Source organism: Podarcis pityusensis (genome assembly GCF_964106645.2).
Source record: "Podarcis pityusensis genome assembly, chromosome: 5".
Taxonomy (NCBI): Eukaryota; Metazoa; Chordata; class Lepidosauria; order Squamata; family Lacertidae; genus Podarcis; species Podarcis pityusensis.
The window spans coordinates 71,619,809-71,637,681 of record NC_138032.1 but is presented as its reverse complement, the minus strand read 5'-3'; the positions used below and the strand labels follow the sequence as shown (position 1 = coordinate 71,637,681).

The window sequence follows — 17,873 nt, the reverse complement described above, 5'->3', positions numbered from 1 at the left end:
CAGGCGGCATCTGTGTTGCATCTGAAATTGCTTTTAGATATGTAATTGTCTGAATCTGTTTTTATATATGTAGCGGTTTTAAATTGCTTTTATACATGCACTTGTTTTATATATATGTTTTTATGGTATTGTGGAATGGCTTTGGGATGCTTCATGGGAAGTGATCCATAAATACACAAATAACACTGCACAACTTTATTACTGTGCAGAAGAAACGTAGGAACCTGCCTTACCCCAAAGCAGAATGCGAGACCATTTAGCTCAGTATTCTGTCTATGCTGACTGGAAGCAGTGCTCCACGGTTTCAACTTCCCCAGCCCCATCTGGAGGTGGCAGAGATTGAACCAGGGACTTCTGGCAGGCAGAAAGAACATGTGCTGTGAATCTTCCCCAGCTAGATGGTACTAAAGTGCCCTTTGGCTGATATGGCTTGGTTTGAGTCATCTTGCTTGGAATATTGTTCTCGTTGCAATATTGTGTGTGGAAACCGTTGGAAGACACTTGAATTAGAACTTCATTGCTCCCAGCACATGGCCAGGAAGCATGCAGTGTTTTTGGATTTTGGAAGTGAGGACCTGTTTAATGTTACGAAGAAGACCCCATATAAATCCATCGTATGGAAGAATTTAGCATGTGAACTGTATATGCATACTGTTAAGCATGATTCCCTGATTGCGGTACCTCCAAAATGGAGATGTATAATTGTAGCAAGGGTAGGTAATGGAGTATGTGGGTAGATTTGTTCACCTGTATTATGTCCTCCATGAGAACGTGAGCAAATTGATGCGTAGGAAATTCAGCAGTGTCACCACATATGAAAACTGATCTTCAACTCATTTTTTTAAAAAACTGAAAAAGTGAGTCTTGACTCAAAGAAACACTGGGCCTAATATCTTTAGGCCATTATTTTATTTTATTTTTCATTTTATTAGGGTGTTCTAATAACCTGGACAAAACGTTTCAAAGCAAGTGGTGTTGAGGGAGCAGATGTAGTGAAGTTGCTAAACAAAGCCATCAAGAAGCGTGGGGTAAGATTATCTTTTTAAATACATGTATAGCTAGCATTGATACATGAACTTGGCTGATAATGGAACATCTTTTGTTACTTGCAGATGTCAGGAATTGTGTCAATCTTTTTTAGTGTCATTGTAGAATGATTAGATGGTCGCTAATTTCACATTGCTTTTAACTCCTAGTAAAAGTATTGAGCCAAGAAGATGTTCGGACTAAGAAACCAATTTCTTGGGGAGGGGGCTATATAGCATTTCTTGTTCTAGATAATATTATATACCAAACAGACTTCCATAGACTCAACAGCCTTAGATTCAAACAATCCTCTCTTAATATCACAGTGAAGTTTTATGCATGTTAACTTGGAAGTTTGTCCAGCTGAGTCCCCCATTGAATGGGACTTGCAGCCAAGTCAATGGACCTAGAAGAGCAACCTAAGATAGTTTCAAAGTAGTGGAAAGTTCTGTGTATGTAGCTGCATTTGACATGGATAGGATGGGTCTTTCAGTGGTCCAGATGTCAATGAGTCTTTTTTTGGGGCTGATGTAGTTTTTGAGAAGAAAAGGATCTTGAGACTCAAGGGTAAGTAGTAAAAAGGGGACAAAATATGAAACCACGAACAGCAAGCAGACCTAAACAAAGTGCCCAGTAAATAATATTTACTGAGATTCTGTGTCACATTAGCAAGTAGAATACGCCTATCAAAAAGTGTTGGTAAAATTGCATATTAGAAATATTCCCTTTCATTTTGAAGGACTACGATGCAGACATCATGGCAGTTGTCAATGACACCGTAGGGACCATGATGACCTGCGGATTTGATGACCAGCGTTGCGAAGTTGGCTTGATCATTGGTATTGACATTTGATTCCTTTGCCAAGCATAATGCATGTTGACATTTTTGGTTTGCTCATATATATATATATATATATATAGCCTGTTAACTAATCCCACGGCCTTCTTTTAAGGTACCGGCACTAACGCCTGCTACATGGAAGAAATGAGACACATTGATCTGGTGGAAGGCGACGAAGGGCGGATGTGCATCAATACTGAATGGGGAGCGTTTGGAGACGATGGCTTGTTAGAAGACATCCGGACTGAATTTGACAGGGAGATCGATCGGGGTTCCGTTAACCCTGGGAAGCAATTGTAATTGAGCTTCCTTTCTTCTACTGTTCTTGTTTTAGACATTCATGCCTGTCCCAAAGGTTTGTGGTTGGGAGTTACACCTTAAGGCTTGGAACCTTAGATCCACGAGCAGAGCCTCCTTCCATTCTTGCCTGCTTCCCTTTTGCTCACCACTCCCCAAGAAGACTTGTGGATGGTTTCAGGACTTTATAGAATGACCTGGGGAACTAGCATGGCAGAGGGGTTCTTGCAGCTGGGGGAAAATTTGTCAGAAATTGGGGGACCCACCTTGAGTGAGTGGAAGTTCCCTGCATTTTTGTTACCCATCATTCTTTCCTAATTTTATTCTGGTGGCAAGTGTGTGTGTGTGTGTGCGCGCGCGTGTGCGTTTGTGTGTGTGTGTGTGTGTGTGTGTGTGTGCGTGTTAGGGTGGGTGGTCTTGGTTGAGTTCAGCTGAGAGGGAGAGTGATTTGCTCAGGATTTCCACACTGTAAGCATGATGGCTAAAGAAGGATTTGAACCCTAAGGATGCCTCCCATCGGCACCTACTGGGAATTGATCTTGGGTAACTATATGCAGGAGCGGGCCACACGCCTGTAAACCACTCGTGAGTGTGTCTGATTTGTGTTTCTGCCCTAATATCTTTCCAGGTTTGAGAAGATGGTCAGTGGCATGTACATGGGTGAGCTCGTCAGGCTGATCCTTGTCAAAATGGCCAAAGAAGGTCTTCTTTTCGAGGGGAGAATCACTCCCGAACTTTTAACCAAAGGGAAGCTAGAAACAAAGCACGTTTCTGCCATGGAGAAGTAAGTAACTTTGAAGCTTTCCTCCTACGCTTGCAACCTAGAATACTTGTGTAATGAATAGGGGAGTGGAATATATGCAGTTGGATTCTAAGAGCAACTCCTGGACGGGCTTTTAAAAATAGAGTTTTGTCATTATCTTAATAGGCAGCACTTTCCAGCTTCCAAATGACATTCAGTGTATGTATGTTTTCTGAAGCTGCAGCCTTTTGACCTGACATTTTCTGGCTTTGCACCATGTGGCCTATTTTAAAGCAACGGCTTCCAGAATTTTACCCTTAACTGGTCCCACTGATTACAAGTGGTGCACAATACAGAGAACCCATCACCCAAATCCAGCACAGTGGAACTGAAAACCTCTTTGTGCTCCGTAGGGTCTTAATATCGCAGATTCTAATCTCAGCCTCCCCTCCCCTTCCTTTCCTCGCAAGATTTCCACGGGACTCTGCTGCACCCATTCTCAGACTCTCACAACACTCTCCCTCGGTGAGCAACCTGCCCATCCGTCAAGATTATGTTATCTTATCGTAACTTTTTTGTGGTTTCTGTTTTTAGGAGCAAGGAGGGTTTGCAAAAGGCCAAGGAGATACTTACCCGTCTTGGGGTTGAGCCCTCCCACGAAGACTGCGTCGCCGTCCACCACGTGTGCACAATCGTCTCCTTCCGCTCTGCCAACCTGGTGGCTGCCACTCTGGGTGCCATCCTTAACCAGCTGCGGGACAACAAGGGAGTGGGCCGCCTGCGCACCACCGTGGGGGTTGATGGCTCCCTTTACAAGATGCATCCGCAGTAAGAGCCTGCCAGGTTTCCATAATTACATCTTGGCACCTGTTAGGGACTGTCTCTTGCAAAAGGTCAGAGATGTAGCACATCCAGCTGACATTTGGCTGTGTGCTCTGGACTTGGGCTAAGTAAACAGAGCTCTCAAAGGAGGTGAAAGTGGGCTGTAAATATCACAGTCCAAAGGCAGCTCAGTAAGTTAGGCAGGAGGCAGTGCTTACAATGCACATGGAATAATAGAAGTTGGAAGGGACCACAGGGATCATGTAGTCCAACCCCCTGCAATGCAGGAATCTTTCACCCAACGTGGGCTTGAGCCCATGGCCCTGAGATTGAGAGTCTCAGGCTCTACCAGCCAAGCTATCCCTCAGGGCTAATACCAGGTAGCTGCTTGCAGCAGACAATCTTTGCAGCTAGTTTTCTGCACATTGCAGTGATGTGCCCATAACATGCAATAGCCTGTAGTTTATTCCCCCCCCCCATGTTAACTTGTACCATACAGATGGAAGGGGGTACTTTGCAGTTACACACTCCAAACCACCCTGTGATTCTTGGGTGGTATAGAAATTTAATAAAGAAAACAAACAAGTTGATGCCACACCATTGGAAAAGCAGCTGTGGAAGCTCTTCTTTTTGTTTTGTTTTGTTTTGGTGTTGCCTGGATATTACTCTTAACATATCTGCCTGTCTGTGGAAGATAACTTGTCTTGGAGAAACAGAGCAACAAAGGTTTATATTGCTGGGGCTGGGGAACCTGTGGCTCCCAGGGGCAAAATGTGGCCCTCCAAGCCTCTCTATATGCTTCAAAGCACATTCTGAGCCTAGGAGTTTGTTTTCAGTAGCAGAACTGAGCTGAGCTCACCATCTCTTTTTCACAAAAGTCGCTCATAGCTAGCTTTTTTTCAGCAGGCTGATTTAAGCATTTTATTGTTGCCTAGCTCAGTTGGTAGAATATGAGACTCTTAATCTCAGGAACATGGGTTTGAGCCCCTGCATTGCAGCGGGTAGGACTAGATGACCCTTCCTTGTGGACCCTTCCAGCCCTACAAGTTCCATGATTCTACAAAATCACCCAGCCAGTAGACCCCAATGGCCGTTCTCCCACCCACCTCTGGTGTTGGCTGTGTATGCGTGCATATAAGCAGAGTGGGTGTGGGATCAGTATTTGTGTGCTAGGCAGGCACCCTATTCCCAGTGCCACATCCATTAGGCCTGCAATGCTGGAGCAGCATGGGAGCTACTTCATGCGATTATTTCTTACTCTGCTCCTGTGATGTCTGCAGAGAGGAACCATATGCAAGAGCTGGACAATGTGGCTCCTTCCCAAGCTGGCTTTGTCACTCTCCTGGTGGTGGCATTGCCAGTTTTAGAAAGAACCATGTCCTTTAGTCTTCCCACAGCATTCTCCTGTATGGATATTTCTGGTCAGGTGTGGGACTATGACACGGGAAAGTTCCATGCATCTCTCAGATGGCATCGACTCTCAGTTATTGTCTGGATTGCAGTTATATGTGCTGTTTTTGCATCATTAGGAGCTCTGCCTTGTATCTATAAAGCAAACTGCTATTACACTAGATCAGGATGGGGAACCTGTAGCCTTCCTGATGTTGCTGGACTACAACTCCCATCATCCTGACCACTGATAGGAGTTGTAGTCCAGCCCATCAGATGGGTCTGATGGGAGTTGTAGTCCAACAAAATTAGCTGGGACACATGTTTCCTATTTATCCTCTGTCTAGACAGCTCCTTGGCCTGACCCGTGATTTCCCCCCCACACCTTTAATTAAGGAAAAATTCCTATTGCTGAACCTACTGTTTTCCCCCCTCCTCAGGTATTCCCGACGGCTGCACAAAACCGTACGCCGCTTAGTGCCCGACTCAGACGTGCGCTTTTTGCTGTCAGAGAGCGGCAGCGGCAAGGGCGCTGCGATGGTGACAGCGGTAGCATACCGGCTGTCAGAGCAGCACCGCCTGATAGACGAGACTCTGGCTGAATTCAAGCTCACTCACGAGCAGCTGCTGCAGGTGAAGAAGAGGATGCGGATGGAAATAGAAGCAGGCCTCAAGAAGAAATCGCACGATCACGCCAAAGTCAAAATGCTGCCCACCTTCGTCCGTAGCACACCTGATGGGACAGGTAGGTCTTTAGTCCTTGGGAAGGGACCTTTGGAAGAGGCAGCCTAGTTTCCTCATTGCAGAGTGAGGCAGCTAATAATCTAAGGCTGGGAGCCCCCAGATAGCGGGGGTGCATTCTTTCCATGCATTTCTGGTTTGCTTGTTTTTAAAATACTGAGGTGCTGCTTTCCCAGCATCAGTTCAAAGTGACTTAAGAACACAGAGAGAAAAATAGAGTTACAACCATATCAAGTTCACAGAATTAAAGAGTGGAATGCAATAGCTTAAAAGCATATGGACCAGTGAGAAAAGTTGCTCTAGGGGGACATTTCAAATGAAAAAAGGAACGTTTTACAGCCCCAGCCCCAAATGCAGCTAAGGAGACATTCCTCCATAACTGCCTCCCCACCCATTGTTCTTGTAGAATTTTGTGTTCAGGAAACTGAACACAAAATGCAGTTTCAGGTTGCTATCACTTTTCATTGGGGAAATGAAATAAAATAGATTATGTCCTCAGACTGATGTCCCCTTCCCCACTTTGGAAAGCTGCAAACTGCTTTGTAGAACCAGTCGATGTTGAAGAGCAGTTTGGAGAACCTGGTGGAAGCATTTTCTGAGGAGGCAAAGTGGTGCAGATGCCTGTTTAGATCTTGACCTGTATCTAAAAGTTGAACAGATTTTGAATTCATTAGATCTAATAAATATGTGCCATGCCATATTGATCCTTAATATCAGTCCTACAGATTTACTTAGTACGTTTACAGTGCAGTTATGCATGTTTACTTGGAAGTAACACCTACTGTGCTCAATTGGGCTTACTCCCCAGTAAGTGTATTTAGGATTTTAGCCTTAATATACCATTTTTCAGCTGATGAGGTTATCATATGCTCTAGTCAACTCGATTCATCAGGAACAGAAAATCACAATTGTGGTCCAACTAAAATTTCCCATGCCTTTCTTCTATGAGGACGGCAATAAAAACATATCCCTGCTCCATGATGCGTTAAGATTCACAATTCCTAGGGACCACTTTTTTCTTAGTTTGCCGACACCTGCCTGATTTGATTTTTGGTATGTCAAATGAGTCTAGTGAACGTTCAAGACCCGTCTTTGCTCAGATTGTAGATGTGCTTTTGGAAGGTATCTTAGGATGTGGAGAATTCCAGTTTGAAACCCATCACATCACATACAGTGGTACCTCGGGTTAAGTACTTAATTTGTTCCGGAGGTCCATTCTTAACCTGAAGCACCACTTTAGCTAATGGGGCCTCCTGCTGCCACCGCGCCGCTGGAGCACGATTTCTGTTCTCATCCTGAAGCAAAGTTCTTAACCCGAGGTACTGTTTCTGTGTTAGCGGAGTCTGTAACCTGAAGCGTATGTAACCTGAGGTACTACTGTACAGGTTCTGGTCAGGTTCGGTATTCCAGAATCAAGTGGAGATAAAATCAGTTCAGCCTCATTTCACCACATAAAAAAATGCCATTGGCAACGGACAGGAGTCCTTGCTTTGTCATTTACTCATTAACTGAGTGGTCCTTTAGACTTCCAGGGGTTTTTTGATGTGGCACTCAGTTGGTTCTTGTATCTCTTCCTGATGGCTCTGTAAAACGAAAGCTTGCGTTTCTTTGAAAGAGCACACCTTTTAAATGAAGATGGAGAAACATCGCCATCTGCTGGCTAATGTTGCATGTATGTACTGTATAGTAATTCATCCATTCCCAGCGAGCCAACTTCTCTTGCTTTTTTGAAGAGAATAATTGCATTGCAGTGTGTCCCCACCCTCCACCCTGTAGAGAAATCCTACTTGTTCAACCAAGGGCTTCCCCCAACACTGTCATCATGTAAATAAGTTTCCTATGTATAGGGCTTTCCTTTCCCACACTGCCAGCATGTAATGTTTTGTTATTCCAAGTTGTCAGTGTGAGAGAGAGATTAGTGAAGAATCCAAGCCTGCCCACTAGTACTGCCGCCACCCCTGTTGGTCGTCCCCCCCATCCTTAGCCAAGGGAAATTCAATTTTTTTCTGGGTGTCCTTGGGATTCACATAGACAAGAATCAAACAGTTTATTCACTGTCTTTTAAGCCTCCAACCTACAAATCACTCAGCCAGGTACAAGATGCCGAGCCGATCTTACTCTAAGAAGCCACCCAAGGTTAAATGCACAAACATTTGTAAAAATAAACATGAGAACCCAATACCATAGAAGGTGGTTAATAAAAGGCTTAGAATGTAAAGATACCATTGGGAATTCAAGTACAGATAAAAAATAACAAAGCTAGCTTGTCTCATTCTCTATTAGGGTCGCAGACCCCACCAACAAGCTGAACCCAGGCATATGTGGTTGGTGTGATTCACAATCAACATCCGAATGGGGGCCATTAGACCCAGGCCAAAGACCAGTTTTTATCAGAAAGGCAGAAGGGTAGCTTTTTGCATTAACCAATCAGGGCCTAGGGGCATCTTTGCCCAGCACCAGGGGTGTATATGCTGAAAGACCATGTAGCGACTCAAGAGGATTTTTGCAGTCATTACGACCTTGATGTGATCTTGCATCAGGCAAGATGGACTAATTAAACGGGACTTCTCCCCTCAGTAAGATGCTTTTCAGAATCCTGAGCAGCAAGCCATTTAAAAATGAGCCAAAAAAGGGGAATACCCCTCTTTCAGTCCTCCTTTCTGCTCCTTCAGTTAACTACATATGCTGTAAGTCATTTATTTTGAAGAGGTATGCTCTCACCTGGCTGCTTCTGTTTTGTAGTAAAAACATTCATGTTTGTGTGTCCAGATTAGGGTCCCATCCTGTTTTTAGTTGCTTGATTCTGAAAGTGTCCCTTTTGGGGGTAAGTAGAATATGGGGTGGTTTTCAGCAGTAAACCAGCATTGGGCATTAAATTGCATTAGGCCGCTTTTTCACCAAAATAAAAGTAGCCAGGTTAAGCGTGTTTGTTTAAATGGATGAATAACTTGAGCTCAGTGTAAGGATGCGTTCTCGTTACCACCTCAGAGTGCCGTGAAGCCCCACCCACAAGTTTCACGTTGCCTTCGGCATGGCTTCATTAGTGTCAGATGGGTTTCTGTTTGTGTACACACCAGAGGGCATTGCCGAGGCAGGGATGTGATTACACCATGCAAAGGCGCACGTTAGTGTGTTGGCGTGTCACACGAACGCTCCGCCCACGCTCCTCCCAGGGCTGGAAAGGTTTAACTTTCTGTTTGTTAGTAAAACTGAACTACTGTGTTGCAAAATGATGCAAACCTTGAATTACTGTGTTGCAAAATGATGCATGTATAAAAAGTGTGTCACCAACATAAAAAGTTGGGAAAGCTCTGGCTTAGGGACTACTGTTGATGTGAAGCTGGGGTGAGGAACAATGCACCAGACGGATATGTATATATGCACACATTTGTACAGGATGCATATGCATTTTGGATAAAGTTGTGTAAACTCTTGATTAAAAACCCAGCACTGGAAACACAATGAGTTCACAGTAGATGAAAGAGCCTTTTCCTCCTGTAACATAAAAGCACTGGGAACTAAAAGTTCGGAAAATTTAGATGCGTTGTTCCTCACCTCCTACTTGGTCAAAATTATTTCATTGCAGAGAACGGAGACTTCCTGGCCCTGGATCTTGGAGGAACAAACTTCCGAGTTTTGCTTGTGAAGATCCGAAGCGGTAAAAGGCGCATGGTGGAGATGCACAATAAAATCTATGCCATTCCTATAGAGGTCATGCAAGGTACTGGAGAGGAGGTGAGCATGTAGTGCAGAGGATGTTATGTTGTTGCTATCTTTCAGAGACTGCACAGTGCTTGTGATACACACTACTTTATTTTGCTTTTTCCAGCTGTTTGATCACATTGTTTCCTGCATCTCGGATTTCCTGGACTACATGGGAATAAAAGGTGCACGACTCCCCCTGGGCTTTACGTTTTCTTTCCCTTGCAAACAGACAAGCTTAGATGCTGTAAGTTTTTGTTCTTATTTCTGTAATGAAACTTTTCCATATGTGTTTTTTAAGAGTGGATTTTCAGCTGCAGTTTAGCGGTTGAGAAGAGGTATGCAGGCAGACAAGCGTGAGTGTGAGCTTTGCACATGCAAAGAATATTGACACAGTCAATATTCCTTATACTGAGTTAAGATCATTGGTCCATCTGGCTCAGGATAATCTACACAGAATGGGAGCCACCTCTCCAGTCTTTCCAAGGCCTTAATGGAGATGTTGAGGATTGAACCTGGGAGTTCTTGCCTGCAAGGCATGGGCTGTTATCACTGCAGTGTGCCTTTAAAAGTGATGCCGAAACAAGATATTGCAGGGGCATGGCTGGTTGCCATCAGTCTTTGTTGTTAACCCATGTTCCCATGGTAACAGCTAATGAAAGGAGATGCATGATGTCATCTCACTTGTAGTTTGGATATCCCCCCTGCTCTACTTCATTGGCTGTCATTTGTGCTCGGCTGGAAACTGAACACAATGACATCACACCGTGCATCATCTTTCAGAAGGTGTTACTCGGATAATGTTGACTAGTGGTAAATACCACCCCACAGTTTGGATCTCCAGGAACAACAGCTGCATATGTATTCATATGAGGAGCTCTTGATGCCATCGTGGGTTCATTAGCTGGTTGGGTCTGCTACTGCACCTGGATGCCCAGGTGGTGATTATTTCTGGTTTGTTCTGATACTGCAATGAACTGAGTTTCTTGTTCCTTTTCTTAGGGCATCCTTCTGAACTGGACCAAGGGCTTTAAGGCTACTGACTGCGAAGGGGAGGATGTTGTTAATTTGCTACGGGAAGGAATAAAAAGAAGAGAAGTAAGTTCCCCCCCCCCTGTGATTTCTTAAAATTAGCAGATGGTGTTGATCTTCTTAAAAATCATGTATTGTTTGTTTTATGAGTCACTGTTGTGTGTTCTTACTCTTCCTCTGGATTGCTTAAGATCCCCTGTTCTTGGGGGTTCTAACCTTCCTGAGCAGATCTGCGGAGGGTGTGGTATTGGGAAAGGAAAGGGTGGTTTTCACGTTCTGCTGGCAGAACTCGTTGCTCTGGCTTCTGCCAGTGCAACAACTTAGTTGAATCCAGCCCTCCGGACATCGGAATTAAAATTAAATTGCTATTATTTAAGACAGACCTGTGTTTTCCTGATTATTACAATATTTGCAAATGACAGGCATGGGCTTGTTTCCCTGAACTTGTAACCATTGGTGAATACTACTCCGCCGTGTTTCAAGAGAAGCAATTGTAGTATATAATTTTGTTACTTCTTCCAAGGAATTTGACTTGGATGTTGTGGCCGTGGTGAATGATACAGTTGGGACTATGATGACTTGTGCCTATGAAGATCCCAATTGTGAAATTGGACTCATTGTGGGTAAGAATGGGACTTGCTATTTAGTTTGGTTCATTGGGTGCCTCATTATACTAAGACCCATTGCAGTAGGTCCTATAACTACCGGATGATTTTGTGTGTCCTTTTTTTTTTGGTCTATTCTGGTATTGAATCTGATTCTTTCACTGTTCCAGGAACTGGCAGCAATGCATGTTACATGGAGGAAACGAGAAACATAGAGATGGTAGAAGGAGAGCAAGGAAGAATGTGTGTGAACATGGAATGGGGCGCGTTTGGAGACAACGGATGCCTAGATGACATCAGGACAATCTATGACAAAGCTGTTGATGACTACTCATTAAACAGCGGCAAGCAAAGGTATTTCCGGGTGAAATGTTGTTGGAAATGGGTGAAGGCTTGTGCTGCGGTGACTCAGCAGAGATGGTTTTCGTCACATGCACTACTGTGATCACCTGATTGGACTTCAAGACAAACGCACAGCCTTGGGCATGCTTTCTTCTGGGAGCCTGGGTGCACAGAGGCAGCAAGGCTGGCGGGTGTCTGAAAACTCCCAACATAAACAAGAGAGGAAATTGCGTGTTTCTGCTGTGTCCAGAACAGAAATCAATTCAGCAAACATAGCTGCATATTAGTGCCTGCTGTTGCTTTCAGCCTGCAAACAAAATGTATTTGTATCTCCGCCCCCCCAAATATGCATTGTGTTCCCTTTGCATTGAAATGAATGGGGTGGAATAACGTAATTAGGCTTTTACTGATTAAGGGTTAATCACCAGCAAAACTTTTCTCAGTTGACCTTAACACACACACACACCCTTCATTCTGAACCCCTCATCTGTCTATGATTTGCAGGTATGAGAAGATGATCAGTGGAATGTACTTGGGAGAAATCGTCCGGAACATTTTGATTGACTTCACGAAAAGAGGATTCCTCTTCAGAGGTCAAATTTCAGAGACACTGAAAACAAGGGGCATTTTTGAAACAAAGTTCCTTTCACAGATAGAGAGGTAAGTGAGCTTAGATGTATATGTCATTGTCAAGCTATTACTAACAATTACTTTTTCTCGGAAATCTTAGCTAATGATATCAGCATTACAATAATGCTCTACAATCTACTGTGAGTTTTTACACAATCCGTATTTGTTGTTCTCTTTCATGGTTCTGCATTTTTTGAGTGGCAAACTTGGGCAAATCTTTTTTTTATTGATTTTCATTTGTTTTCCCCAAATTGGTCACTAATTAAAACAAATTAAATTAAATTAAAACAAATCAACATTTTCCCAAATCTGAACAAATTTAACATTTTTCCAAATCTGACTTCCTGCACGCCCTCCTGGATGTGTGGATGGTTCTCCTTGGTGCTGCATCATATTCCCCAGTTAACTTCGAACATTTCGAACAACTTTATATTACAATATACTTGCCACTTGAGTAGCAACTGTTAGGGCCTGCCTCCTAACGTTGCTGTAATACTGCAACGGTGCTGTAATACCGCAGTCTGACACCAGCTGCCGCTGTAGTGCTTTTTTTTGCATCAGTATAGATGGAGACAGAAACGGCCCTAGAGCGGCAGACCACTGCGAAGAGCAGAGACAGATCAACTGGGCAAAGAATGGCTTCCAGAACAGCTGGAAGTGCAGCAGGGCAATGCTCCCCTGTTCTCTGGGACCAAAACCTATTACAGACCCTGAGAAAGTGAGGATAGTTTGAATGCAGTGAAAAGGGGCTGCTCAGAGTGTGATGGGAGGCGTTTTTAGCCATGTAGATTTCAGTACCAGTGTTGTATATAGGTGTCTGGAGATGACATAGGTGGTCTTAAATAGGGAAAGGGCAGGAGTGCACACAGAAGTTTCCCTGGCTCCATTTGGGACTTTCCTGCATTCAGCATCAAAGAGGGTTTTTCTGTGGGGAGGACCTTTGCACTTAATGTGGACTGGTTTGAGGTTGAGCTGGCATTCCAGCGAGGAGGGGGATGTTGGGTACCTGCTCCTCCATTTATAGCCAATGTATAGCCTCCATTTATAGCCTGAATGCCAGAATAGGCCTTCAATTGTACACTCAGTGATGCATGTGGTACCTAGGCCAACGGGAGTCTTTGACTGCATACACCTGTGGCCCTCCAGGTGTTGTTGGCCACATTCCATTGGCCATGTTTGCTGGGCTGATGGGAGTTGGAGTCCAACAGCATCTGGTGCCCTTATCCCTGGTGTCCACCGAAGCAGAGAATTTTGGAAACGAGTTCAAGCCTCTGTTTTCTCTCTCTTCCCCCTTCTCCCCTTGGGTCTTCTCAACAGTGACAGGTTAGCGCTGCTTCAGGTCCGTACAATCCTCCAGCAGCTTGGTCTGAACAGCACCTGTGATGACAGTATCATCGTCAAGACGGTGTGCGGCGCAGTATCAAGGAGGGCGGCTCAGCTGTGTGGAGCTGGGATGGCTGCCGTTGTAGACAAAATAAGGGAGAACAGAGGCTTGGACCACCTGGATGTAACGGTGGGCGTCGATGGTACGCTGTATAAGCTTCACCCACAGTAAGTACTGGGAAATTATGTGCTTTTGCTGTCTGGGCTCCGGGAAACAAAGATACCAAGTGTCTTAAAGCTTTGTGAAAAGCAGTGCTTGGCTTGTGAGAGATTGGGGATGCTCTGATGAAATAGCCAAGGGAGCCTTTTCTCCTAGCCTGCATGTTTTGTGGCTTACTGTGTGCTTGCTTAATGAGTAGTCACTGTGTACTCCACCACTCTTTTGGGCTTGAGCTTATGTTTCACTGCAGACTCCATAGGCATAGGTTAAGGATAAGGGGTTTCTAATTCTCATTTCCATAAAAATGAATGGACTCAGATGCATATTTCAGGTGCATGCCTTATGGAAATGACTGCGGATGGGTGTGTGAAAACAGTGAGAAGGAATTCCCTTTATATCACAGCTGCTCCTTGCTTCCTTCTGCAATCTCCTGCCAGTTTCTTCTGTAAAGTCTGCATGTTGAGTGTCTGGCTCCGTTCACTGACATAAGGAAGGCTTCCGGTTTAACATGGAGGAGCATAAGAAGAGCCTGCTGGATCAGGCCAGTGGCCTATTTGGTCCAGCATCCTGTTCTCAGTGTCCAACCAGATGCCTGTGGGAAGCCTGAAGGCAGGACGTGAGCACAGAAGCTCTCTCCCTTCCTGCAATTTCATAGAATCGTAGAGACCCTGAGGATCATCTAGTCCAACCCCCTATAATGCAGGAAGATGCACGGGGATCGAACCTGCAACCTTGGCATTATCAGCACCACGTTCTAACCAACTGAGCTATCCGTTTCCAGCAACTGGTATTGAGAAGCTTTGCTGCTGAAAAGAGAATGAAACCTGCTTGGTAATCTTGAGACCTTATCGTGATTATGGACTGGCAGAGAGAAGTCCTCCCTCACATTTCCCTCCTTTTGTTTGTTTTTCCCCCCACAGTTTTTCAAGGGTCATGCACCAAACGGTAAAGGACCTGGCCCCCAAGTGCGATGTGACATTCCTTCTCTCCGAAGATGGCAGTGGCAAAGGGGCTGCCCTCATCACTGCCGTGGGATGTAGACTGCGTGAGGCTGAGCATAACTGAACTCTGCACCACTGGCTCATTCTGCCTTCCGAGCACTTCCTTGCGAAAAGCAGCGGTTCCGTAGTCTGAACTGGCAAGAGGGGAAGCCCAGAGTCCCACTGCTGCTTTATGGAAGCGTTGGAGTTAAAAAATAAAAATAGGATACTGAATAGATTTTGCTGCTGTTGCTGATAATATCTCCCCCCCTTGAACCCCTTGTCTGCATGTGTCTTTTTCTGCCCTATTTGGTACATTCCCCGTGTGTAAATCATTCAAAGGAGAAAAAAAGGAGGATCTATAATTTAAACAAATGTCAAAAATAGGTTTATTATTCGAGGTCTAAAATTACAGCCAAATAATGTCCAAGGATAAGAGCAGGTGGTTCTGTGTGTCAAGTGTATTATTTCCAGCTGCTACTACATCCGTGTTAAATACATATACCAACAACAGTGCTGAGTAGGAGACAAATGCTTATGCTAAGAGGGCTTAGCAGTTCTTTTCTGAATTTCTAGCCAAATGTTTGATTCCCCGCACCCTTTTCCTTTCAGACAACTTTGAAGTTTTCACATCTGCTGAGCTGCACTCCATGCTCCTGTAGCAAGGTCTCCTTTAGCGGTCAGAATTGTCTTCTGCTCACTGTATTCAGTCACTAGGAAAGAAATAAGGGGCTCTCCCGACATGTCTTAATATCACTGGCTTTTCCCGCTGCTTTGGTGAATGATGTCATGTTTCCAAGTAAGATTTGTGCTGTTCCAAAAGGCAAGTCTGTGCTAGTCAAAACAAAACAAAACAAAACCAAGAGAAGGATTGACCCCAGAGATAATCCAAACCTCTGACTGTAGAGATATCCATAGCTTTCCATGTGCCCTTCCCTTGGTTTGGCTAGATTCTGGTGAGTTGAGGATGTTAATTTTTAAAAGGGGAATCCTGGTCTCCCTTCCTGCTCTGAGAGCCACTTCCAGTGTAATGAGCCGAGTTCACGGACTGCCTTTGTGTAGCAATTGTACGAGTGCTTGCAATGTGGGAGTGACATGGCTGCAGGTTATCTAGGGGAGTTCTGGCAAGTCCATGGCATGTATTTGCTTCTGGAAACGTTCTGCCACACTGCAAGGCCAACACCATTCCCAACACCTTTGTCCACCTGCCAAAGCTGGAGTTAACCTGGCTTTCTGGCCTGCCCAGGCCTTTGGCTGTGAGCCTTTGGCTGCTGTGACTGGGAAGCTGCCCTTTTAATTTTCCCACAATGCTGTTGTGCATCCAATGTAACATTGCCCCGGAAAGTGGTGGACAAATTAAAATAGCAGGCAGCTTCCCAGACACAGCTGCTGCCTCCTGGTATGTCCATATGTATGGGATGGAATGGATGACCTGAGTGAGCAAAGTGGTGTTTGGGTGCTTTGCTAGGGAGCCCTCTAATCTGCATTAACGGCTAGTTTCCACATGGCAGCGCTCACACAAGTGCTTTAAAAATTTATACTCTGAGTCTAGCTAAATAATAGGGGAAGGGGTGGAATGAAATGCATCCTAATCACCATTAACAGTGGGTCCTATGGAGGCCAAAACCACACTGATTTTTAATGGAGCTGAATAATGCCCCTGATGTTTGGAAGTATATACCTTTCCATGTGGATTTAAAAGTGACATTAACTTCAGAACCAGGCTTTTAAACAGTGTTGTTTTTCTAGAAAAAGGTGCTGGACTCACCATGAACGCCTCCCTTGTTCTCTTGGAATGGCAATGGCGGCCACCTGAGAGATGCTGGAGCTAAGTTCCTGCTGGAAAAAGACCCTGCTTTTAGATACATAGATAGCAGCAGCATCTAACGATTAGATGAGTAAAGTTTCAAGGAACTGTCCTTGTGTCAATCCACATAGGGTGTGGAGCAAGGAACTCCAGGGTGCTTGTGAAAGCATTGTGGGCAAGTAACACCAAACTAGCCTGCTCCAAAGGTGCCTAAAGCAAGGAAATTTCCAGCATTGGGACTAGATTCAGCTAGACTTGCAAGTCAAGCCAGCCTGCCACTCAGCAAGTAGAAAGGGCTGGCAAACAGTGATGTGGGATGCATCCTGCCCCCCCCCCCACTCCCCGGTTATTTACCTTTCCATGGATCCCCCTGGTTTGTTAAGATTCTTAGTAACAATGCATTTGCCCATTGCAAATCAGCCAAGCTTAGCAGATTCAAATCTTTTGGTTTTTTAAAAAAAATGCAAGTAAAATAAGCATGCCAGATTATAGCCTTGCGTGAAACTTTCTGGTGCACATTAATTTATGCAAACTTGCCTAATTTGCACAGAAAAAAATCGCCATCGCACGCAGACAACCCACATCACCTTTCCCTTCCTATTTGGAATTGCACAAATACAAAATTAGCTAGCCTGTCTTTTAAGTTTGGTTAGCCTGCAGTTAGTTTTCTGAACAGCTGCCGCAGAAGCGACCCACTACCATTCTAGATCTTTCTGTTCTCTGAAATATGAATTGTTGTTTGTTCCAACTAAATACCACCATTGGCCAGAAGAAAAGAGATTTGCAGACTTACCGTATTTTTTGCTTTATAAGACTCACCTTTTCCCTCCTAAAAAGTAAGGGGAAATGTGTGTGCGTCTTATGGAGCAAATGCAGGCTGCGCAGCTATCCCAGAAGCGAGAACAGCAAGAGGGATTGCTGCTTTCACTGCGTAGCGATCCCACTTGCTGTTCTGGCTTCTGAGATTCAGAATATTTTTTTTCTTGTTTTCCTCCTCCAAAAACTAGGTGCGTCTTGTGGTCTGGTGCGTCTTATAGAGTGAAAAATACGGTATTTTTCTTCTCTGCTCCTCAAGATTTGGATTCCCCATGCTAATAAGCATTTCAATATGCATTTTGGTGCACTGTGATTGAATGTTGTGTGGTAACACGAGTCACAAGCAGTAAGCTCAGCTTTAAGTGTGTGCGTGTGTGTGCGTGTGTGTGTGTGTCTTCCTGAAGATCTGCATGATTCCCTGGATTTGCAATGCTAGAAAGTCTTTTTACATTGCACCACTAGTAGCAGCAGTACTTACTAGTGCAAAGTGAATATTTGTGACAATATTAAACTTTTTTTGACGTGTGTTGGTGTTTGGTGATTCTTTCTGGCAAAGGA

At 44.5% G+C, this 17,873-nt stretch overlaps 1 protein-coding gene across 3 annotated transcripts in view; it reads left to right on the top strand.

Moving 5' to 3' along the window:
* LOC308477461 (hexokinase-1) overlaps positions 1 to 17,840 on the top strand; it is a 49,264-nt gene extending 31,424 nt beyond the window's left edge. For all 3 annotated transcript variants that reach the window (XM_081006054.1, XM_081006053.1, XM_081006055.1), the window contains exons 5-18: positions 933 to 1,028; positions 1,766 to 1,865; positions 1,980 to 2,163; positions 2,793 to 2,948; positions 3,501 to 3,734; positions 5,558 to 5,862; positions 9,445 to 9,593; positions 9,688 to 9,807; positions 10,563 to 10,658; positions 11,116 to 11,215; positions 11,368 to 11,551; positions 12,044 to 12,199; positions 13,487 to 13,720; positions 14,633 to 17,840. In XM_081006054.1, coding sequence (XP_080862180.1) covers positions 933 to 1,028; positions 1,766 to 1,865; positions 1,980 to 2,163; positions 2,793 to 2,948; positions 3,501 to 3,734; positions 5,558 to 5,862; positions 9,445 to 9,593; positions 9,688 to 9,807; positions 10,563 to 10,658; positions 11,116 to 11,215; positions 11,368 to 11,551; positions 12,044 to 12,199; positions 13,487 to 13,720; positions 14,633 to 14,777 — 2,259 coding nt within the window. In that variant the 3' untranslated portion in view covers positions 14,778 to 17,840. The remainder of the gene's footprint in view (positions 1 to 932; positions 1,029 to 1,765; positions 1,866 to 1,979; positions 2,164 to 2,792; positions 2,949 to 3,500; positions 3,735 to 5,557; positions 5,863 to 9,444; positions 9,594 to 9,687; positions 9,808 to 10,562; positions 10,659 to 11,115; positions 11,216 to 11,367; positions 11,552 to 12,043; positions 12,200 to 13,486; positions 13,721 to 14,632) is intronic.
* The last annotated feature ends 33 nt before the right edge of the window (positions 17,841 to 17,873 follow it).